The sequence below is a fragment of the Centrocercus urophasianus genome, unplaced genomic scaffold (genome assembly GCF_019232065.1).
Source record: "Centrocercus urophasianus isolate 14NV4802_14NV808 unplaced genomic scaffold, USGS_Curo_1.0 seq_24, whole genome shotgun sequence".
NCBI classification, from domain to species: domain Eukaryota; kingdom Metazoa; phylum Chordata; class Aves; order Galliformes; family Phasianidae; genus Centrocercus; species Centrocercus urophasianus.
The window spans coordinates 11,429,095-11,452,616 of record NW_024884800.1 but is presented as its reverse complement, the minus strand read 5'-3'; the positions used below and the strand labels follow the sequence as shown (position 1 = coordinate 11,452,616).

At 40.5% G+C, this 23,522-nt stretch overlaps 2 protein-coding genes across 7 annotated transcripts in view; both read right to left on the bottom strand.

Moving 5' to 3' along the window:
- The window catches only part of ASB12 (ankyrin repeat and SOCS box containing 12), a 14,144-nt gene extending 9,219 nt beyond the window's left edge, over window positions 1–4,925 (bottom strand). The window contains exon 1 of the mRNA XM_042824905.1: window positions 4,840–4,925. Within this exon, the coding sequence (XP_042680839.1) occupies window positions 4,840–4,862 (23 nt within the window). The 5' untranslated portion in view covers window positions 4,863–4,925. The remainder of the gene's footprint in view (window positions 1–4,839) is intronic.
- Window positions 1–23,522, bottom strand: part of MTMR8 (myotubularin related protein 8) — a 26,998-nt gene extending 3,476 nt beyond the window's left edge. For 4 of the 6 annotated variants that reach the window (XR_006169994.1, XR_006169993.1, XR_006169995.1 and 1 more), the window contains exons 1-14: window positions 23,439–23,522; window positions 22,324–22,446; window positions 21,545–21,707; window positions 19,116–19,273; window positions 17,514–17,642; window positions 16,419–16,553; window positions 14,458–14,590; window positions 13,001–13,110; window positions 11,812–11,937; window positions 10,494–10,543; window positions 8,891–9,091; window positions 8,344–8,472; window positions 7,332–7,458; window positions 4,840–5,375 (exon numbers count right to left, since the gene is read on the bottom strand). Coding sequence is in view for 2 of the 6 variants with exons in the window: in XM_042824904.1 (XP_042680838.1) it covers window positions 5,094–5,375; window positions 7,332–7,458; window positions 8,344–8,472; window positions 8,891–9,091; window positions 10,494–10,543; window positions 11,812–11,937; window positions 13,001–13,110; window positions 14,458–14,590; window positions 16,419–16,553; window positions 17,514–17,642; window positions 19,116–19,273; window positions 21,545–21,707; window positions 22,324–22,446; window positions 23,439–23,462 (1,890 nt within the window). In the remaining 4 variants the exon portion in view is untranslated. Of the gene's footprint in view, window positions 1–265; window positions 5,376–7,331; window positions 7,459–8,343; window positions 8,473–8,890; window positions 9,092–10,493; window positions 10,544–11,811; window positions 11,938–13,000; window positions 13,111–14,457; window positions 14,591–16,418; window positions 16,554–17,513; window positions 17,643–19,115; window positions 19,274–21,544; window positions 21,708–22,323; window positions 22,447–23,438 lie in introns of those variants that run through there. The other 2 variants (XM_042824904.1, XM_042824903.1) reach the window with 2 other exon arrangements.

Here is a 23,522-nt window from a genome sequence, read left to right as displayed (position 1 = left end):
GGAAAAGAAGTCTGGAAAGAATATTAGTTTTTAATACAAAAGGAGATCTAAGCGCAACAAAACGTAGAGAAATACATGGAGATTCAACATCTCTTCATTAGAATCATTGTTTAAAAAAAAAAGCACAGGCACCAAGCAGTGCTGTATCCAACAGGCCCTCCTAAAACCAGGGATGTCACCTACTTTCTGCTCTGAAAAAAAGGGAAATCACACTGAGATCAACTCGCTACTTAAGAGCCTTTAGATGAATTTACATTTCAAGATATAAAGTTCTGTGTTGAATTTAATTAACAAACAGACCAATCACCACCTTTAAAAAGGCAAGGTATTGATATTTTCTTTTTAAGAAATAAAAATAAACTGTAATACAAATGTAATTCTGAGACAAATACATTCAGAGAAAGGACACAGTGCTCCTCTTAATACGGTACAATGTTTTTAAGCAGTGCATTAACTAAAATGACTTTCATGTGCACAGCCACTGCAGCACATTCAAGAATATGGGATTTAATTACACACAATTTTATACAACTGTCCCTCAACAGTTACAGTAGGACAAAATAGCAACTCACAGAAACAGCAAAAACATTTAACATTTTCAGCTGAGTTCTACACACAAGCTTAGGCAAGTTCCTACAAAGATCACTTTGTGATGAAAAGTACATATGTGTGCTCCAATACATATGATTAGATCCAGTGCTACAAGTTATTCCAGTAGTATGCTGCTACATTAAATACAAAGGCATATACACACAGGTCAACATTATGAGAAGAAATCAGGTCAACCCTTTTAGCCTACCCTCCTTCCGCATTGCTTCTGTAGTCCAGGAGATGCCAAAAGGACACAGTACTGCATGTTTAAATACTCACACTAACAAATTACAGACTGCAACTGGCACCAACCTGGCTGCTTTTGGTGCTGAAGACACTTAGAAGAACATGCACTTTAACAGGACCTGCTGCTTGTTAATGAAAACAAAACTATTACATTCAGAACAGACCATCTCCTCCCAGCCTGGATTTCAGACATGGGAAATGCTTACACACTCAAGAGGGACAGCATGTAAGCAAGAAATTGCCCCAGCTTCTAATAATAGAACACACACACACACACAAAAAAAAGATTCCAGCTTTCAATGCAAAGTGGTGGTGAAGGGGAGAAGAGAAACAACAGTCAATTTTTTTGGTCGCTCACTAATCATCATTACAAAGTAGTGCCAAGAAACTGCTCCTCTGGGGAGTAAGCACTGGAGTTACCAAATGCCAGCTTTACCAGGAAAGGATACAAAGCAGCACCTGGCAGAAGAGCTTATAAACACTTCCCCTCACATTACAGGCTTGCCAGTTGCGAGGGTACTCTGCAAACACACACCGTGACCCCTAAACGCAATGGAAACAACAGACGCTGGGTCCTTCACCAACTTGGTCATTTCAACCTGCAGCCCAAGGCCCAATTCAAGGCAGTGACCCCACAGATCTCTGCACACCTTTAGCTGCCAGCAATCCCTCTTGCTAGGGCTTGGAGACTACGTATAAGAATTTAACCATGATACCACAGAGAATCTCAAAGCAAGAAGCGCTCCAGAAAAGGGAAAGTTCTGCATAAGCCCCACAGCAAAAAAGATCCCTCCTTCATCCCTGGCAAAGGAATCCGAATGGAAAGCAGCAAGTTCCACTGTTCAGTTAACAGCTCCCCATAAAAAAGTACTCATCGACTTTGCAACACGCAGGTAGATGATCCACTAGGAATAAATAAGTTACAGGAACTTCTCACCTATACAGTGCTCAAATAAGGAGATTCCTATCTAAGAGCTTTTAAATTTCCCTTAACACTTCCAGGGAACATGTACTGAAGTCCCTCACTACTGCCTGCAGGGCACCAGGATCCAGAACACAGGCTGCACGCAAGACTCCAGAAAGCCAACCCCAGTTGGCCAGAGACCTGAGGACACTGCAGTGCTTTGAACAGCTGTTCAATTTTTGGTCTTAAAACAAAGTCATCTTCAAAACAACAACAAAAAACACCCCTCGTAGCTAAGCTAATGAGTTTTCAAACAAATAATCTTATGAATTCCTGAAAATATATTTCAACTCCCTTAATTTACAGCACCAGCATGAATGATTTTTAGTACGTTGTAGACTTTGGTCAAGTTCACATACATTAATGCCAAACTCTGTAAGACCACAGCTCATTACCCTCCCTTCAGCTAGGCTCTGCATTTCCAAGTACAGAGCCGAGCACTGATTGCTAACAGCTCCGACGTACTTTCAGTGCATCAAGTAATCTTTTCAGGGCTGTATGCTCCTAAATATCATCTTTCAGAAAGATCTGTGGAGACGCCGGTGTCCTGTTTTAGGGATAAGCAAACATTATGCTTGGGGAAAAAAGACAATCTAGATTAATTCAAAAGACAGAGTGTAAACATAGAAACCTTCTGCAAAATGTTTGTATTTATCTAAAGATTATCGAGTGGCATATCTGAACTCCTCAGTAGTCAAAGTTCGCCTACAATGATCCCGTTTTCATTACAAAAAGCACAGAACCTGTTGACATTTGGAATAACTGGTGCTAAGAACTGCCTTCCTTGGACTCGTTTACCATTTGTGAGTTATCTATTTCAGAAGCTATGCAAGCCATTCACTACTCTTCTACTACCTACAAAAAGGAGTGAATCTACTGGCTTGTTTGAACAGAGCTCCAAACTGCTGAGCACACGTGTGAAATGAGCCTTTAGACTATGAAGAGACAAGACTTACTTTCCAGTGAAAGTCTATGGCAGAACTTTAAATCCTGTGCATTTAGAGCAGCCAGAGTAAGACATGGGTATAATCTCTCTGCTTGATGAATAGGTGGATATTGCAAACAAGGGCTGGCAGACTATCTAGCTTAATGCTGAGCATGATTAGATTAATGTTAATAAGATCTTTTTAACAGCCCAGAGACAAAACAACAGATAACCTTGAGATTAAAAGAAGATGCATTTGGAAACGAGCATCCCTCAAAATAAACATAGCTGCTCACATGACGCAGTACGTAGCTGTGATGCTCAAAATATGCCGTGGGTACATTTGCTCAAGTGTAGCTAGGTTCAGTACTTAATGTGCTTAGCTTTTAAATCAAGCATACATTTATAAACCTTAAAAACAGCTGCTTTTTAAAACAGACTTAAACATTACTTGTTTTAAGGTTTAAAAACCTGTAACACTAGAAAAAGTAGAAAAAAGTTTTTCCTTGCGACTGTAGACACTAAAGAAGCTTTCCTCTGGTATTACCCTTGTTACTTGAATCTCTGAGTATGCTTAATAAAGCATTTTCTTACCCAAAGGGATAAGATAAGGGATAAGAAATCCTCCCACACGGGAGGATTTTTTTCTTCTTTTTTTTCCTTCTCTTCTTGAAAGTGTTCATCTTGAACACTGGAACTTATCCAGTCACCTCACCATAAGTTGTATGCACACCAACAATGGTAATGACAATGCTGTTATGGAGTAACTGGATGTTTCTACTTTTCAGTGTAGATTGGGAGGGTTGATTTTGAAACAAAATATTTTTAAGTTTTATCAGAGAGATTCTGATTTAAACACCTGATGGCAACATCTGATTTGAACAACATAGTCCAAAGGAGAGTAAAAAAGCATACTGAATTAAGCTGCATCAAGGGGAGTGTTTCTGCAATTTAAACACATCCATAGGTTAAATCTGTCCAGAACAAGCACTGTGGAATAGCTTTTCTGGGCTATCCATTTCCCCAGGGAGATGAACTTTTGGAATTGAATAAATGGAATATATTTCTCCTTTAAACCTTTGACTTCAACCAGCATCTCCACTGCAGATTAAAGGAACCAAGTAGCACAAGCCCTGAACTGAGTCCAACATGGAGCCACAATAATGAGTCAAGATGTTCACTTCTTGATCCAACAGTGGGTGACATCCTAATCTATAAATTTATGTTCTGTCACCAGCTCCACAAAATCACAAAGTTCAATGCTCTGAAACTGTTCCTTCCCTCAGGTCTTGACAATGCAGATTAGTCACACCTAAGTACCACGTAATTTTAACATTCACTATCATTGCTCAACAGGTGATCAGAAGCGATCACTTTACACCTCATTTCTACAACAGAATACACCTCGTGTATAGTTGCCTCATTGAAGGATCTGAAGAAAGCACAACAACCCCAAAAAGAATGAGTTACTCACTGAAGTTTAACCAACACCAATTAAGAGAAGAGGAAGACTCCACATGAACTTCAGCATTTCTCGTACATTTCCTCATTTCTGATCTGTCAAAAATTCACGTGCTACAGGCTCTGTGGTTTGCTACACTCCCACAGAAAAGTAAACGAGGTCCATAAAAGCTCGCTCTTTCAAAGGTCAGCTTAGAAAGAAGCTGCTCAACTTGGGACCAGCACAGATCCAGGGGAAATGTGGCAGCAGATATAAAACTTTGTTTAAAAATACTGACTACAAAGACAAATAGTACACTCCACACTAAAATAATACCACTACATTGCACAGCTAGATATAAAAATGGTCTCCATAAAAAGGCACAGTTTTTTGTTTAACAAGTGTGCATAGGAAACAAAAAAAATGAATCAGTTCTCCCATAAGGTGAAGGTCCATGCAGAGATTCATTTGCAGCCAAGGTTTTTTTTTTTCACTTTTAGATGAACTGAATATATATTTATAACCCTGCACCACCACTGAGAATAAATGCATTGTATCTCCTATTCCCATCATGAATACTGCATCAACTCTTAAACCCCATGTTAATTGGCCATGAGGGCTTAAAATAGCAGTACTGCCAGTCAATTCTAAGCCTTAAAACAAACATCATACCTCCACTTAAAAATAAGGTTCATACTGTAACTCAGGATAGCCTTCTCAGCAGCTCTGTATGCATCTTCATCATTTTAGCCCCAAAATGATGCAAACCAAACACGGACTGCACTCGTTACAGCGAGAGCACAGCACCCTGCAAACAAACACAGTAACACTTAGCAGGCTGGCCAGGTGCTCTGCACCCAGGCAGGGTCACAGATCCTCCATGTCTCACAAGCACCTGCTTCACTGAGCACAATTCTCAAAGCTGATCAGTGGTGCTGAGGCTTGCCATCCTTAGCTTCAGAGCTTAAAACATCAACACTGTCTTTAGGACGGAGGTCTAGGTGATTAGCCAGGTTCTCCTTGTTTTTCTGGCCCACGTCTGACGTCACATCTGTGTCTCCAACTGAGATACCGTTGGTCAGCACAGGAGGTGGTTCCCCTTCATAATCCTGGGGAGTGTTCAGCATGGACGTTTTTGAAGCAGCACATCCTACTTTAGACAAGAAGCAAGCTTCCCTGGGTAACGGACCATCGAGGAAAGGAAGTTTCTACAAAAATAGAAATACATCAAAAAAAAAATAATGAAATAATGAATTCCCAGATGTCAGGGGTACACAACAAACACAGCTCCATGTCAGTGCCTCTTTTTCAGCTCCCTAATTGGGAATTAAAGTAACACATGCAAGTACCTACCTAGATCATTTTGGGTTTTTACGTACAAACATTAGAAATTTGTTCAATTAACTAACTAGTAAAACTACAGGTTTAAGCCTTCACATAAAGCAAGCACAGGACATTAAGAGGTCTTCTCACTGACATTTTTAGATGACTATCTCACTACTGTATTTTTTATTATTAAGCAACAGAAAGAATATTGCAAGTAGAGTTAAACATAAATATCTACTTCTCTTTTCAAGCAACTGTTCATAGGCACTATGGAGAAAAAAGTCCATAGCACTTTAAAAGTTAACAGTATTGACACTTTTTGCTCCCTCTCCCCTCACCTTCCCTCTTGCTGTGACATGACAGTTATCTTTATCTTTGTATAAAGACAGATCTCCAGGGAACCTGATCAGTGCTGACTGAGCTCCTGTGCAGTGCATTGCTGTGTACTTCATTTTGTGGTTTAAAGGAGAGAAGCTGGTTACTCTGGACACCATTTGTGCCCTCCAGCATCACCACAGAAGTGGGAAACGCACAAGCATCTCCTGCCTGCATTAACAGAGCACTTCAGCTCCAAGATAGCCACTTCCAGAAGACAATTTAGCCTATGACCCAGTTACATTTCAGCCATTACATGAAAGTCAACTTTCGCTTCAATTCCACTGTTCTGGTAAGTGGCTGAAAACTTTTTCCAGCATCTTGTAAATTAAAAGACTAAGAAAAACTGTGAGGATAAGCTGTAAATATTTTATTTTTCTCACGGGTGGTGATGGGGAAATAGGAGTCCATTCTTTTTCTCCCTATCAACTCCCTGAAGTTCGCTGCATATCAAGTTGAAACTCAGATTTATTTTAATACCTGTTTTGTTTAGAAAATTTGATTAGAAAATTAAAGAACTTCTCAGCCCTGCTGAGGACTTATGGGTCCTTGTTGATGAAAAACTTAACAGGAGCCAACAAAGTGCATTCCCAGCCCAGAAGTCCCACAGTATCCAGTGTTCCATCAGAGGAGGGGTGGCAGTAGGGTGACAGAGGTGACTGTCGCCTTCTACTCTGCCCTTGTGAGCCCCAGATGGATCCTGGTCTGAGGCCCTCAACACAGTTAAGATGTGAAGCTCCTGGAGAGGGTCCAGAGAACAACAGATATGATCCAAGGGTTGGAGCACTTCTATGAAGATAGGCTGAAGGAACTGGGCTTGTTTGCCCTGGAAAAGAAAAGGCTGAGGGGAGACCTCATAGCAGTCTTCCAGTATTTAAAGGGTGTTTATAGACATGGGGGATATCAACTTTTTGAATGAGTAGATAGTGACAGGACAAAGGGAAAAGGTTTAAAACTAAAAGAAGATTTAGATTAGCTATCAGAGGAATTTGTTGGGTTTTTTTTGTTTTGTTTTGTTTGTTTGTTTTTTTAAATGAGAGAGTAGTGAAGTGCTTCAACAGGTTGCCCAGAGAGGCTCTGGAAGCCCCGTCCCTGAAGGTGCTTAAAGCCAGGCTGGATGAGGCCCCAGGCAGCCTAATTTTGATCTAGTAGGTAGCAACACTGCAGTACAGGGTTGTAACTCAACAATCCTTGAGGTCCTTTTCAAGCCAAGCCATTATATGATTCTATGAATTAGAACATCATGGAGCTTGTGCCATCACTCGCCCAACCAACTTTAGCAAATGAGGGTTCTGAGTCAAAGAAGCTGTTTATTACAGTAACATTAAACTTATCTTCTCATTTTGTCCTGCTCTGCACAGAATGTTGAAGCAATTTTTTTTTTTTTAATGTCAATGTTTAATCCCAATTATATTTGCCAAATCCATCCCATGACAGAAGTACTATTGACATTCGGGACTCACATTCTCCAATTCAGATGCACTGTCCTCTAGTTTTATCTTTTGGTTCATGCAGCTCAGTAGATGGTCCAATACACACTGCTTTGGATGCATTCCTTTGTCAAAGCGATTGTACATCCCACACCAAAACCTTAAGAACATGGCAAGAAAGGAGAATTAGGCAGCAAGTTTTACACTCCTGGTCATAACAATAAAAGCAAGGTGCTTAAGGAGGAAAGTGGTCAACAAACAGATCAGTAATTGATTTTAAACAAAAGCCACAGTCTTTGACTCCAAACTTCAACACGAGATTTTCTTAAAGCTTTAACAAAGTTCAAGAAAAACCTCTGAAGGGTTAAGTGCTTCTTCCCTATGATACAAATGAGCTGGCAGTAGGCACTGAAATACGACACAAATACACTTTATTCTGCAGTGGACTCACTCACGAGCAGTTCACCTTCAAGTCTTTAGTTTGTCCTACTTCCCTACTTCCGTGAAAATCCTCTCTTCCACATTTGCATCCCTCTCTCAGCAGGGAACAGAAGCAGCCAAAAACAAAGCAAAATTACCCAATCCAGCTGAGGGACCCAGGGAGGCAAATACACATTGCAACAAGAAATCCCTTGTTTTTGTGAAAGCCATCCTCACTGCATAAGTCTGGATGTGATTGGACACTGAAATTAATATTCCTTAATAGATGTTAAAAAGGAGGAAAGCAGAAACTTTAACTATTTACCCTCTTGAGTAAACTTGTCAAAGCAAGGAGTTAGAAGTGGGAATGGGTGCATAGATTAATCTACAGATCTGAAATTCATCATCTTTCCTTTCCTCACCACCTTTATTAACACCGAAGAAATTACATTCCTGTACCTGCATTTATTCAGAACAATTGCCTATATACCACTGCTCCCACTTTGTGGATGAGGAATGGAGTGAAAAGAAACAAGCCACCCTAAGCAGTGACAAAGTATTTTAGTACACTTGAATTACCAATTTCTGTTACCATGAAACACACCACACACCACAAGCAACTTACTGAAAACTGAACGGTAGAGTGTTGGGTTGAAGCTCTTTGTAAGCTGTAAATCCTCTGTACAAAGGATTTCTCAATTCCTGCTTCTTCTGTAGGAGGAAAGGCCACAGAGAATGGGTCTTCTCAAAGATTCTGTCAATTAGAAATAAGATTTTTTTTTTTAGTTATTAGATCAAGTTAAGTAAACTAATTACATTGACTGTTCTGAGCAGAATTGGACTGAGGAAGTTAAGAACTACTTTTCCATAGTAACTGATTAATGTCTTAAAGACAAAATACATCACTGAGAAGCACATACAATCATTTTGAATGGACAGTATCCAGTCCTAAAGCTGTATCTGCAGGTTATTATTGCACTTCAGATAAAACATCTGACCACGGCAGAGGTAATTCATCTACAATTCTTTCTCACAATGAAGTTATCTGCAGACAAAGTTATCTGTTACCCTTTACAGATGTACAATTACAATAAAAACAAGCACACAACCTGCCCTTTTTCTGACATTTGAAGTGACTTTTAGACTGGTGGCTTCATAAAATGCCAACTCACTTCAGGTCTTCACGCTCCTTATGGCAGGTCCCAAGGAAGTTTCCAAACTGGCAGGAATAGACATGATCATGGATTTCCAGAAGAAAATGTTCATTAAACTCAAATGCACAAGGGAACTGCTGCATGAGCTGCCAGACACATTCAATGAACTGAGTGAAGACAGGGGAGACTTCCTTTGGGTCACCATCCAAATGGCCACACCTAGATAGATGCAAACAGGGTTAAATCCTGTGTCACCCCCCACCCCCCCCCAAAAAAAAGGGCAGCTTGGCCACTAAACAACTGAGAAATATTCCGGTAGTGAAGAGCACGAAAATGTTATTGCACAGCCAAAAATAACACAGTTTATCCTAGAAGTGTCCATTAAGGTGTGCCACCCTCGTGGGATTAAGCTCTTACAACTTCAAATCTCACAGTGCTTCCAGACCTGTGTTTTGTGCACAGTGATAAATAAAACCCTAGCAACTCCCCAGTCCTTTCACCAACACAGAATCCAGAGACTGGAGAGTCCATAACAGCAGAGGAAAAGACTGATATCAAAAGGTAGTGACTCTGAGCAGCCTGCCTGCCTTGCTTTAGTGCTAACCCACGTACTAACAGGATACCACAGGCACACACAGACTGCACAGCACCCTCTGGACCACAGAAAAACAGGGGACAACTGAACCTCAGCTCACCAAGGCAATAACAACATTCCCAAACCACTCAATACGTGGCCAGCATTTTAATAAACTATCAGAAAAGAAAAATACAACCAGGAAAAAAAAAAAACCCACCACCACAGTACTTTTGGAAGGAAACCAACCCCCTGCTGTATTACACTGCCTGTTCCTTCTTCACAGGAAAAGCTGGGGGATATAATCTGGAAACCAAGGGAAATAAACAAGGCCCAGGTAGCTGTATATCTTGAAATAGCTTCTTCTAAAGAAGTAGTATTAAGGGTGCACACATTGCTCATTTTTCCTTATTAAGGGAACAGATTTGTCATGCTACCAAATGGAGGATTCAGTTCCACCTTGAAAACAAAGTCTCCATTCTTAGTAAGTTAGTATCACTATGCAGATCCACTCCCAGCATTCCTTTGGATCTTCCATTTCCACAGAACAATCAGCACCCCAAGGCAACATTCCTTCTAGAAGGCAGCTAACAATTACAGGAACAACAACACTTAATCTGCCTAGAGAATGCGAGTCACAATTGATTTTTAGCACTATAATGGGATGAAGTTTCTGTACTACATATTGAGGAAGTCCCAAAAAAACAGTAGACTCAATTCTCTTCCAGAAAATGCAGAAGAGCATCCCTGCCAGAACATCAGCTCTTGTCACGTAACATGGATGCTTTTTTACAGGTAGGAAAATGTTCAAAATTCAAACAGCTTATTCAAAACCTTCTATTTCAAAGTGACGAAAAAAGACCACTCTCAAGTAGCACTGGAGAAACAACCCCAGTCATTTCATTGGCTGTGGGTCACCAACTCCAGTGGTATCCAAGTTTTTTTCCTTCCTATTTTTAGAGGGAGCACACAAGTCTGACACCACTGATTAAGTCTCACCATCTAGCCTTCACCCCAGCCATTACACCCAAGGTAACATGTTCTTACCTGTGTGAAAACTTATGGCCCATTGCAATCCACTCCTTTTCTATAAGAACCTTCATTTTCAAAGCAGAGGTTGGGGGAAAAATAGAAGTATTACTTATTTACAAGCCTTTCATGGTAATTCCATACAGCTCAAAACCAATGCTACGAACAGTACTATTTCAAGCACAACCACAGAAGTCAATGAAAACTCTAACAGCAATTTACACATTGTTTATCCACTGCACTGTAATCTATCCACTATTAGTAATCCAGTACTGTGTGTCTTGCTACATCATACAAATATCAATTCCTGATATCATCAGCCAGAGACCTAAAGAAAAGAAAGGCAGGAACTCACAAGAGATCTCTTTCAAAATTAAGTTACACTGATTTTTTTCCAAACTTTTTGCTTTCTTGACAGTTCTGTTGCATTCATCTAGGAATAACTGCTGCCTTAGGATCCACGCATACAAACTATTTTGGCAGAGGACAAGGATTTGTCCCTTTCAGTTACAGCTCCTGATCCTAATCAAAGCTATGTTCATCACACAGAATTGTCCAGAGCACTACGGAAGCCCACGTATGCGTTGTACTGGTATAATTTTAATTGCTTAAAGGCTGCAGTGTAATCCAGAAGCAAAAAGTAATAATTAAAAAACAGCATGTAATGAAAGGAGCAGGCCTAGCAGTGCAATGCAGCAAGGGAGGCAAAATCTGCGTTGTTCTGATCTCAAGGTTTCTTTTACGGAACTCTGAGAAAGAGCAGCAAGTTGTCTTTGGGGTGATTAACAAAACGAGACGACTGGAAAGACCACAGATCTGTCTGTATTTATGTAGTGATGGCTTCATATAAGAAGTACCTTACTGCAGAAGCAAAGGCCAAATTCTTGTGTTATGGCTTTAAAATAAATCTTGAACAATACTCAGACCTGATATGATATACAGGTTATGTATTTCCCTGTGTACTTCAGAGTTCAAAATCCTAGAAGAAATCCTCACTGTAACAGCCTTAAATGACCAACTTCTTCACCACTTTTTCTGTGCATTGCTGCCAGTTGCTCCCTTTACTCACTCATATCTTGCTGCAATGCCTCAATAAAGGCTCTCGTGGACTTTCAAGGAAACAAACAAAGATTTGGGAATTGTAAATCAGCTACCACTGTTCTGTGCCTATAGTGTTCAGAGCAATTAAAGCTTGTTGAAAGAATCAAAGCTGTTTTTATATAGGTCACCTACTGTTTGTTCCAGGAAATGGCCTGAGACTTAAATTAGGCCTTGTTTACTCTTCAAATCCAAGGAGCATTTTTTATTTTTGAAATTCCTACACCTATGTTCTTACCATGAAGCCTTTAAAAGTCCTATAAAATGGATCTAGGAGGAGGCCAGCCAGGGAGCAGACCTGTGCTGTGCGGTCCCACCCATCAGAGCAGTGCACCAACACGCTGGCCTTTTCATCTTTCACAGCCTGTGAAGAAGAGCAGACAGAACAGTTTAGCAGCTTTCTGGTTTGGTTACTGTAATTAAATGCTATCCCTTCATCTGCATTTACCGGATTGTTCTCAAACCTAAGGGAAAAATTTGTCATTTCTAATCTGAACCATAGAAAAACACCATTTCTGGGCATGCAGCCATCAGCCCCAACTAGAATGAAATGCTGTAGCATGCCTTGTCAGCAACACAGATCATCAAGAAACAAAAATCCTCTGATCTGAAAACACTTCATCTTCTGAAATGCCATGAATTTTCAGTCCTTTCCTCCGAGGGAGGATTTGGTAGATGAGTAAAGAATAACTAGAAGCTTCAAGAAAAAACAAAAACAAAAACAGAAGAGCTCTCATAAGCATCACCTTCTTTCCATTTCTGTATTGCTGCCAGAAAATAGCTTTTTGCTCACTACACTGAAAAGTTTTAAGAGAAAAGACAACATTTACAGAAGTGACTACTACTACAGTTTGTCATCTGCATTCCCTTCACTGTTGCTGAAGAACAACGTGCTTTATGGACTCTTCTCTCTTGACTGACCTGCAAAGCCACGCTCTTCAAAACATCTGCAGAAATGAGGACTCAATTGAAAAATACAAATCTGTGATTCCTGCATCTCAGCAGAAAGCAGGATGGTCTAGAGAATCCCCAGTTAAAGCACAACAGTCCAACAATTAGTGAGCATGCTGGTTACAAACTGTTTGTATTCCTAAACATGCTACAGGGTACAGAGGCTTTTACAAGTGTCATTTATCCACATTCTGCGATTCCACTCATTTCAGTGAGTTTTAAGGATGTCAGAGAATCATAGAATGGCCTGGGTTGAAAAGGACCTCGAAGATCATCTAGTTTCAACCCACCTGCTGTGGGCAGGGTTGCCAAAAAGTCCAGATAGTCCTACTGATTGCATCAGAACAAATGGCTCTCTCAATTCCAGTGGTATTTCCTCTAGTCCCATGAAGGAACTAGGAGAAAGAGAACTGGGCTATTGACTTGATGTGCTCCAAGCACAGGTTTTTCAGCAGAAGCTCAGTATATAAATTTACCTTTGCGAGAAAGACGCTTGCATCCATTACAGCCTTTATGTGCCGTAACCAACCTGAGTTCTCCAGCCCAGTAAGGAAATCACTCATTGATGGAGACTTTGTTTCACACACTAAGAACACAAACAAAATAATTAGCTGAGACTCTACTAACATTCTTTTCTTTCCCCATCATCACCTTTTCGCAGCAGCAGAGTTTGGTAGATTCTAAAAGCTCATACTCTGATCTAAGTGTCTGCCTAAGGAAAACGAATGGTTGCATATCTAGACACAATCCAGCAGTTTTTTTAGCTACAAGAGAACTTGAGATATAAAAGTATCTTCCTCCTCCTCCTTCTAGAACTAACTCAGTTTTATTTTTTCAGCTGAGCTCCCTCTGTTAAGATCTGGCATTCAGTGGCACTCCACACCAATGACCCTCACACAGACACCTAACAACCATCTGCACGGTGACACTTTCAGAGGTCCAAAGAAAGGAGAGTTCTAACTTGTAACATACAACCTTCGAGGTTCCTCCTCCACCAGCACAGAATAAATCTGCCAGCCATAGGCAACTGAGGACTTACATTTGTGTTAAAGCCAATCCAATCGTTGTGTGAATAACCTCATTTTTCTCCAAGGTCACTACAGACCCTGCAGAGCTACCTGGCCAGGCAATTGGCAGCATCAATTATTCAGCTATTTGAGGCTAGATGGCCATTATGCTGACTACTAATACCTTAAACTTGTATTTTGAATGACAGCATTTGTACTATAATTAAAACTAAACACATGGACCAGAGAAGGATTTACAGCACCTACTCTGATGTGGTTTTCATCTTTGTCAACACAAGGAAGTTAACAAAGCTGGAAACAAACTAGCAGAGTATGCCTGTTTGATCCAAGGTGCTCTCATCAACTTCAGTGCAACTTCCAGAATTACACCAACAAGCTCACTCAATTAGAAACTGATCTCATATATAGCTCTCATCTCTAAGTCTTCAGAAAATCAGGAGAATTTATCTTTCAAGTAGACATACTGTTTAACACCAAAATAGCACAAACTAAGCAACAGAAATCTCAGAAAAGTATCTCAACATCCAATGACAGCTTCATGGTTGCATTAAGCTACTAAAATAAAACTACCTGAGCAGTACAGTAAGTTTCTCTAGACTTTTAATTTGGAACATTTAAGAAATTCACATTTTAACTAACATAAAATTCAGAAATGTTGTTCATGTTACCTGCTAAGTTTGATTCCCTATAAAACCAAGCACAGCAGTGTATGAAATAGCTACCAGGAAAACATTTTAAAACTGGTATCTTCAGCCACTTCAATAAAGCAGACAAACTAAGTTACTTTGAGTAAGTAACTTAGACTAAGACCAAGTCCACACCTACTTGTGCACACAGGACAGATCATATATTGGTCAAAATTAGGTAGAGGCAATAGAGAGGCCAGCTGCATGCACACTACTTACCTTCCAGGAGTTTCTGCAAGCTGTTCCGCATCACATGGATGTTTTCAATGCCAATAAATTTAAAGCGAATGTTATCATAATTGTCTTCATTCTCATAACCCTTCCCAGCAGCTCGGTTGGCCATGGCATTTAACTGTCAGATTCAAAGGAAGAGGATGGAAAAGAGAGAAAACGACAAGAAACAATACAATCTGCTTGCCAAGTCTTTTTGTGTGCTTGCTTGTCGTCCCCCAGAAGGCACACTCAACAAAAGCTGCTACTCAGGTGTGCTTCCCCACCTCCCCACACATCACTTTCAGACATTTTACTAGATGTATGTCAGCATCTCCAGTCCATTAGTCACATGCAGAGATTCAGTAAGACCTTGGCTAGCACTTGTTACGCCAGGCAAAATCAAAGCCTGACCCAACAGCAAGAGACTGCTGTCACAAGGAAGGTAAAGAGACTGTCCGTCTTCACTGTGAAGCTACATAAAGATGCAGACAGAAGGAAACAAAGTAAAACTAGGAATGCCACTTCATGAATAACATACATACATGGTAGTATAGAAGTAGTTAGAGAATTCCAAAGCTTTTCATAGACATGCATGCACAGATAAAATAAAGCCATCTGAGGGAAACACAGAACATCAAGATTGAGCAAAAAGAATACAGCAATTGAGTGGAACTGCAGAAACGAAGTTGAAAAGCTGCCGGTTGTGTTAACAATCACCCCAAATTGCTCAAGAGCTACCCTAATCTTCAGCGGCGACGAGGAAAAGAGTACCTCAACCTCCCACAACGATTTGCTAACACAGAAAGAAGGAAAAAAGAAAAGACATCGATATCTGAACATCTTAAGAGTAACTGAGTAATTCTGGTGCTTCAGTTCTATCCATCCAGGGCACAACATGGTGCTTTGGAAGGGAGGCTGATCACAAGCGTTCCTTTTCACCAAACCTATCAAAATTACCATCATTAAGGACAGATTCCTGTGGAACATCTGATACTAGAAGCTGTGCATGCAGAAAAACCATGCTACAGACTGTTCTGTAATTAAATGGAGATCTCTTATAGAACATCGTACTATAAAAAGACAAAATGCATCTTGAAGCAACAGGTAAAGCACGCTGTGCTTTCCCCAAAGGGCTTTTCCCTCCAGACCCTCTCCACAGTTTAACTGTGTTTGTAGTTTCTCTAAAGTAACTCTAAAATCTGAACATGCAGCAGTTTCTCATTACAGCAAAATCTATGTTAGATTTTTATATTTAATCATGTGCTGTGCAAATCCTTGTCCTAATTTGCTTATATTCCCAATCAATATGATTACAAACCAATCATTTGATTTTGTTTCTAAATTCAGTTCTTCAGATCATTACAGACAGTATTTTGTCTGTTTCTTCAAGGTTACTCTTATGTGAAGACCACAACAAAGTTCTAGCTCCAGAGAGTGGCTACCAACCAAGTAGCTGACTGTATTGAATTCCAAGCTGCACACTGAGAGATCATTAGTGTTTTGTTTTGTTTTCTTTTACTGAGGCAAAATTGTTCTCAGATTCCATACAGACCCACTTCTGCCACCAGGTAGGCAGACAAAAGCACTTCAGTCTTGCACAGCTGATTCCGAAGGAGTCTCTCCAACCCAAGGTCTTAAGAGCACATCTTCAGAATGGCTCACTGTTTCAGCCAGCTTCAAGACTGCTGGTCATCTCAGGTGATCCCTAACACAAATCTCAACCTAGAGCACTCCAGGAGTACAAGCATTCTTAACAACACTTGACGTTACAGTTTGTTATTCACAAGCATTCACCATATCAAGAGACAGAACAAGGAGCCTGATTCTGAATACATCACTTAAGACTGGCACAATTTAACCTAAAGCTACCTGAGAAAGCCTTAGCAGAGTAGTAATGATTAAATTGGAAAGAGCCTTGCTAGCACAGATAGAAGCTCTAGAAGTAACCACAAACCACATGAAGATACCTTTGGCCTTGTGTCCACAACGTACATGAAGGGACTCCCAGGGTTGGCTTCTCTGATTGCCTGCAACATTTGTTCATCCTCCAGACAACGAGCACTGAACCCAGAGAGGGGTTGGCTACAACGACATATGGCAGCCTGCAATACACAACAGATCACACTTCAGGGCAATGCAGCAGAAACAATCTGAGAGCAGGAAATAATATCACATCATCGATTTTATATCTCACATGTTCAGTGAGATTCAGCTTCTTAGGTGGACATGCAGAATTGCCATTGGAATATTCCACAAAACTAGGATTTTGAGAATCTTCAGAAACAGATATATATATATATATATAACAGAATAAAGGAGCCCCTTATTGCTCTGCTCTCAAATCCTCTGTTAGATTAACATGCACTATACCATGCTACATTTCAGTTTGGCTCAGTAGTTGTTACCCACACAGAACTGTGCTGGGCACGCTACAGGAAAAGTTCAGCTGTTGGCAGCACAACCCCACAGGCGCCCAGGTCGAGGCACGCTTCCTCAGGAAAACAACAACTTGACTGTGACAGCATTTTCCTAACATCTGCATCTAAAACACTGCTGAAACAGCACAGCTAAAAATTTACATTGTGGTCTTTAGTGAAGGAAAAAAACACAACAAAACTGAAACCTTCACTTATTCTGAGTTAAGAAGAGTTATTTCAGGGCAGTTCTTCCTCTTCCTGAGTAAGAAAATTTAGCTGAGTTAACACGCATCTTGTTAAACATTATTCAATATAGCTACAGGCAATCAGAAACAGTACATTAAAATAAGCACACAGAAAAAACAGCACAAAAGACATTCCTGAAAGCTGACAAGAAATTTCCAGACAAGAAGCTTGAAGAGCTTGTGCTTTTTACACTGCACTGCCATGTCTTTGGTATGTAGCTTATTCTGCGACTCAAAGCAATTCTAGAGCCCTTACGGAAAAGAACAGATAAACAAGAAGTTAAAGCACTTCAATAATTATCTCATTCCTTTCCTTCACTGGAAAGGAGCTGTACAAGAAGGGGGACCCTTGCTCTCCAGCCCCACCCCACCCAAAACAGCAGACAGTTGAACTACTTACATTGTTTTCTTTATATAAGTAAGAAAGCACTGGAATCCGCCCCCTGCTTCTGAACCTTGAGCTTCCAATCACTGTTGCCTTACCAGCAGCTCTAGGCACCACAATTTCTGGAGGATACGTGTTGCAAACCTGAAGTGAGAAGAAAGAATTTAGATGTTACTGTTTATCAATTCAAGACACAGGACAACTTTGTTTTTAGTACACGATCTCACATTTATAAGCAACAATACATTGTTCACCACAGTGTATCAAAAACCATATCTGAAGCATCAAGGCATCAGAATGCATCTAGGAAAAAACAACACAAGGGAATGGGTAAAAATAATAAAACAATATGGTAACAAACAATTTTGCAGTGGAGCCCCAAAACTGAATTGCACAGTGTGCCACATGTTCTGAAAGGAAGTTCTTTAAAGCCATACATTCTGGGAAAGCTACTAATTTATCACAAGAAAATATGAGTAATTATATTTTAAGATTTCCCTTTAAATCTCCAACTAGAAATGAGCTTGCAGCCATCAGGTATCATCCTCACAAAACAGCCTGATCCACTTTCCTCAAAAAGCCATAGTCTTTTCAGCAGATACTTTAAAGATGAGACATCCTCCAAGTCTTTACTTGAGGCTTGACAAGTTTCAAATGCACACTGGAAACTGAGGAAATTGCTAAGCATTGCCAATTGAAAGTTACATAATACCAAGTAAAGCTTCAAAACCATCAATATTTTAGATACCCACATTCTGATGCCTTGATGGGAAGAGCACTTCCCACTTCATCTCAATTCAGGCATCCAAAGATGGCCACTTAAAACTCCAGTCATTTCTGACAGAAGGGCATACACTACTTCAACCCAAAGCATAACAATAAAAAAAAATGGTGGGGAGAGAATGAAGAGCACAGAGGAAGGATTCAGGACAACATACTGGTATCGTCCTCACTCAGAGATATCCAGCATATTTTAGATAGAAAGACTGTGCATAAAACCAGAGGAAACAGAAAGGGAAATTGTACAAAGCTGGAGTTTGAGTAAACTTGTTGAGTAATGTTTCCATTTGATGTTGTTTAGACCTAACCTGACCTTAAAGAGAAGGAAATAGCAGAAGCAAGTTAGAACTGAAACAACTAAGTTTTTCCTTAGCATGAGATCTAAACAAGCAAAAAAAAAAAAAAAGAAAGCATCTTCAGTTTCTGTTTTTTCCTTCCTTACTCTAGTCCCTTGTCACTCTGCCTTGATCCTCATCAAGCCAAGCCACTCCCATGTATTCCTCCTCTTAACATCTTTCATCACACAGGAGGGACACAGTCTGGAAATACATAAAGAACTTAAGGGTACTTCAAGTTCTTGTAGCAGATGGTTTGACATTTCTCTAGAAAAATAAGTAGCTGATATTTTGCCAGAGGAATCAAAGCAAACCAAGGTGACTCTGCAGCTCTGTTCCTTCTTAGCATCATTATCCACAACTTCACATTAAGCTGCTGCATCGATTAAAACCAACTGAGCTCATTTTTCCCCAGAGGCAACACTTATGCAGCAGCAGGATTGCTGAATGTCATTAACACAAAGAGGTATTGCACCAACTGGCTACTATGGACAAGAATTACCTCGTAGTCTTTATTAAGATCTGTTATTTCCCAGTAGTCATTTGGGATTCCCATACGCTGGTAATCTACTTTCAAATCAATCAGTTTCCATCCAATCTCCCGGTTATCTTTAGACATTTTAGGATTGTAGGAGAAAGCATAAAGTTCTTCAGGTTTCACTAGGAAGAAGAAAAAAATTCATTAGTTATAATTCAATACAGAAAAGTCAGGATCTCTTCCTAAAGGTTTTTGTTCCGGCCATCACTGTGCAAGCCACTGAGGTACAGATGTACAACCACTGATACAAAGATTAAAAATCATTCAGCTGAAAGCAATCAGAAAACAAGTGCTTTTTTTTCCTCCACAAAAGCCAAGGGCTGTGTGACTGCTGTATCCATAGTTGGCTATATTGCAGCAACAGCTATTTTATTTACGTTCCTGCACCAAAGATCACTTTGTAAATTTCACTCATCTAAGCAAAATATTCAGACTGGTTTTGACGCCTTAGAAAAATACTGAGTACTACAACAGAACAGTGTGGATATCTGGAGTTTCTCAGTTCATCAAAAACTTTCCTAACTTTATCAAGAAAGAATTATAAGCATGCAAGTTTCAGCCATAATGCAATGTTCCTCGTGTTTATAAGGTTTCACTCTGGGTAATGCTAAGTGCCACCAATTCATATGCAGATCCTCAGGAATTTCCAGTACTCCTTTCCCCACAGGCAGGGAGATGTGCTACAGTATTCTGTTACAATTAAAACTTCACAATTTCTGGGGAAAAAAAACCTACTGAATTTTCTGCAATACGCATGCTCCAAGAGACTGATATTCTAAGAATGAATGCAGAATTAAAAACATTTATGAAGAGACCTTTTCTGTGAAGCATTCATAAAAAAGCTCTTGCAAAGCTTCAAGTTCATTGCTCAACAGTGAATTCTGAGCTGCATGGAAAGCATGACAGATGCACTGAGTATCATTGGTGGCCCAACAGAAGCTTCAGGCTGTACCTGACAAATGATAATTTCTTCCTCCCTCCATCTCTACCTTTCCAATTTCCCTCACTCTCCTCAGGAAATGCAAATCCCACCAATATCTCCTTTGGTTGATTCCCAAGGCAGCAAGCTCTCCGGAGAGCACACCTGGCAGTGTGTGATAACACAGCCAGGTTACCAGACAGGTAACCCATACCTGTCAGTCATACACATGCAAACTATAAATAATCAGATGCTCTGACAAATAATATGAAGGAAAAATACATACAAAAAATTTAAACCAAATGAGTGCAAAAAACGAAAGTACAAAAATCAAATAGAACAAAAGAAAGAGCTACAAAACGTTACACCAAACTACACAACAGAAACTGACTGATGTGATCTCCTGCAGTGACAGCTCCCACGCTTCAAGATGCTACAGAACTGTCTCATTTTCAAAACTGAAAGAACAGTGACACCTTTTAAACACAACAGCAGAATTCTGACAGAAACAGCAGAAAATTAGAGCTTCGTAACTAAGAAAACTGGACAGCCTGGGACACAAGGAAAAAGATGGGAACTGACAAGAAGCTCTAATCTCCATAGGTGGCTCAAAGCCAAACTCAATAAAACACTTCTACTGCAGTACTTCTAATTAATTCCTATGTGATGACCAGCATGAAGCAGACTGATGCTATCAACTCTCTTCCTCTGAACTACTGTTAAAGTTATAAAATGCAACACCAAGCAGGATCTTCATAATAAAGCTGGACTTCAAACATTGGTTCAGTAAAGGAAACAGAAGCTGCTGAAGATGGAAGCAGGTAGAAAATGGAATTCTGTCCTGCAAGGAGAACAAACAGCCTGAAAATTCAACCTTACACTAAACAGCTGAGCCCTGAATAGACCACAGGCTTCTGAGGATGTTTTGCATCTACTTGGAGACTGATTCCAAGACAGGACACCAAGGTGAAGCATGGGGTTTCACATCCAAAAGAAAATAAACACTGAAGAGTTACCTAAGTGTGCTACTGGGAAACAACAATAACATTTACAACTTTGTGGGATCTGGAATTCTATGGACATCTGGCTCAAATGGCAAGAGCAGAGCTATGCACAGCCATGAGCCAAATCACAGAAATGACTGGCAACAACAGGACTGAAGTAACACCTGGCACACGTGCCACACTCTGGCCAATCAACTCTGCAATGGTCTTCAGAAGATTCCTCATTTCCACTGCCAGAAGAAGTGTGCTTACTTTACAAGCAAATTGTTTGGTGCACAGAGTAGCAATCTACTGCACCAACACACACAGATCACCTCTGACAGTGCGAGTACATTCTGATTTCACACCCTCCTCTCCTGCTCTGCTACAATAAAATCAGTAGTGTGACAGGCAAAGCTTTCACTAGCGCTCAGATGAGCCTTTGAGCTTACTGCATTTCAACAGTTTAAGAAACAGACTGACCCAAATACCTGGTTGTGAAAGTTTGAGCAAGGAGGTATACACTTCATGACAATCACGTTCCTGCCCAATAACAAAGTGAGCCACGTGGAAGTTCTTGCAGTGAATAAGGAGTGGGCATCCAGCTGTGGTCAGAGGCAATTTTTCTACAGTTGCAATATGATGATGCAGAATCTGAAGAACAGGAGATAATCAAAATCTTTCAGATAACACTAACAAGGCCATAAGCTGTACAAGCAGACTGGAAAGCTGTGCAATACACTATCAGCAGAAAGTGAATTGATTTATGACATTTATCAAGCAAACATAATAAATATCCAGACTGCGTACCCAAAAGCTATATAACAAAGAGCCAGACTGAAAGAACACAAAGTATTTTTAGAGACTGATATGTAGAACCAGGTAGACCCAATTACAAGGAGCAGAATTATCTTCTTCTTACTTCTTTTCCACCCACAAACACAATGTATTAATTACAAAATAGGAATAATGAAACAAAGGTTGCTAATTTCAGTGCCAGTTTTACACTTCAAAGTCCTGTAAATTCAAGTTTGGTGGCTTTGTACATTGAGCTTGAAGCCATTAGACATGTTCATTTTGTTCCTGAAACTATTGGGTCAGACAACCATTGTGTTCGTTTCCTCCAAAAAGGGCAATTTCTGTTAAACATTTGGTATCCAAACACTGCAAAGAACTACAACTTCAGAATTCATGGAACTATTCATATTGGATATGAGATCTTTAATCTTTTAAAACTTGTATTTAAACAATCTCCAAGTATCACACATACCCATGTTTCTTTTCTGACTTCAGCAGAAGCATCTACATAGATAAGATGGGTAGCTGTCAGGTATAAAGTCCCGCTTGCTGCCTTCCTATTTGTATAGCGATCCAGTAATTTCACATTTTCCACCTGCAGTAAGAGCAAAGGGTTATAAAGTAAATTTAGCCCTGATCAAAGAAATTCTAAACATCTGCTGAACCACAATCATGCCACGGCTAAAAAAGAATTCAGGGAACAAGAAAAACCTAAGAACTACGTGCACCAAACCAGCTTTACGGTATACATGAACAGCAGGGAAAATAATCTTAAAGTCAAAAAGGTTAAATGAACTGTCAAGATCTAGCAGCAGCATGAAGAAAAGGATCGCTCTGTAGCCAAGGCGATCAAAGTTCGTTGTTGTGCCAGCTGCGGAAACGAGACAGCAAAGACAACAACAGACAAGGCTGCCCATGTTTGGTGCCATCAAAGTACTGCTGGGAAAGAAACGGCCCCGCCAGTCGGACTGCCAGCATCTCGGCCCTCACAGAAGGCACTGCTGCCCGCGTGCACTTACACATTAACTGCATCACATCTCATAAACCACACTAAGCTAACCAAAACAAGTTTTAAGAGATATGTGCACAGACACACACACAAAAAAAAAATTGTTTTAAAAAAATATCTACTTGTGTGGGTTTTTTTGGTTGCTGTTGTTGTTTTTTTCTGGCCTGTTTGTTAGTTATGGAATTTCTCTTTCCTTCTAAAGCAAAAACCAAAAGTTAGATGAAAAAAAAAAAAGGAAGGAAATACACATCTCAAGAGCCTTATGTGCCCTGAAGGAAAGTTCGCTGGTTTATGACCACAGAGTACACAGATGATCCACTTACAGGCGCTTGCAGTAACGCCGCCCAGTCCCAGAACAGACGCAGGGCACTCCTCACACATCGCCTCTCACACATCGGCTCCTCACAACCAGCGCCCGGCCTGCGGCTCCGCCAGCACGGCCCTCCGCACGGGGCAGCGGGCACCGGCCTGTCCCCTCACCCGCCCCCAGCTCCAAAATCCAGCGTTCTACACGGAGCGGAGCGAAGCCAAGAGAGGAAGAGGCGCAGCCCGCGGATCGCAGCGCAGCGGCCGCTTACCTTCGGCGTGGTGATGTGCTCCATGATGGCACCGCCCGCACCCCAGCTCGCCCGCGCGGCCGGGCCTCCGCCCCGCCATTTGCA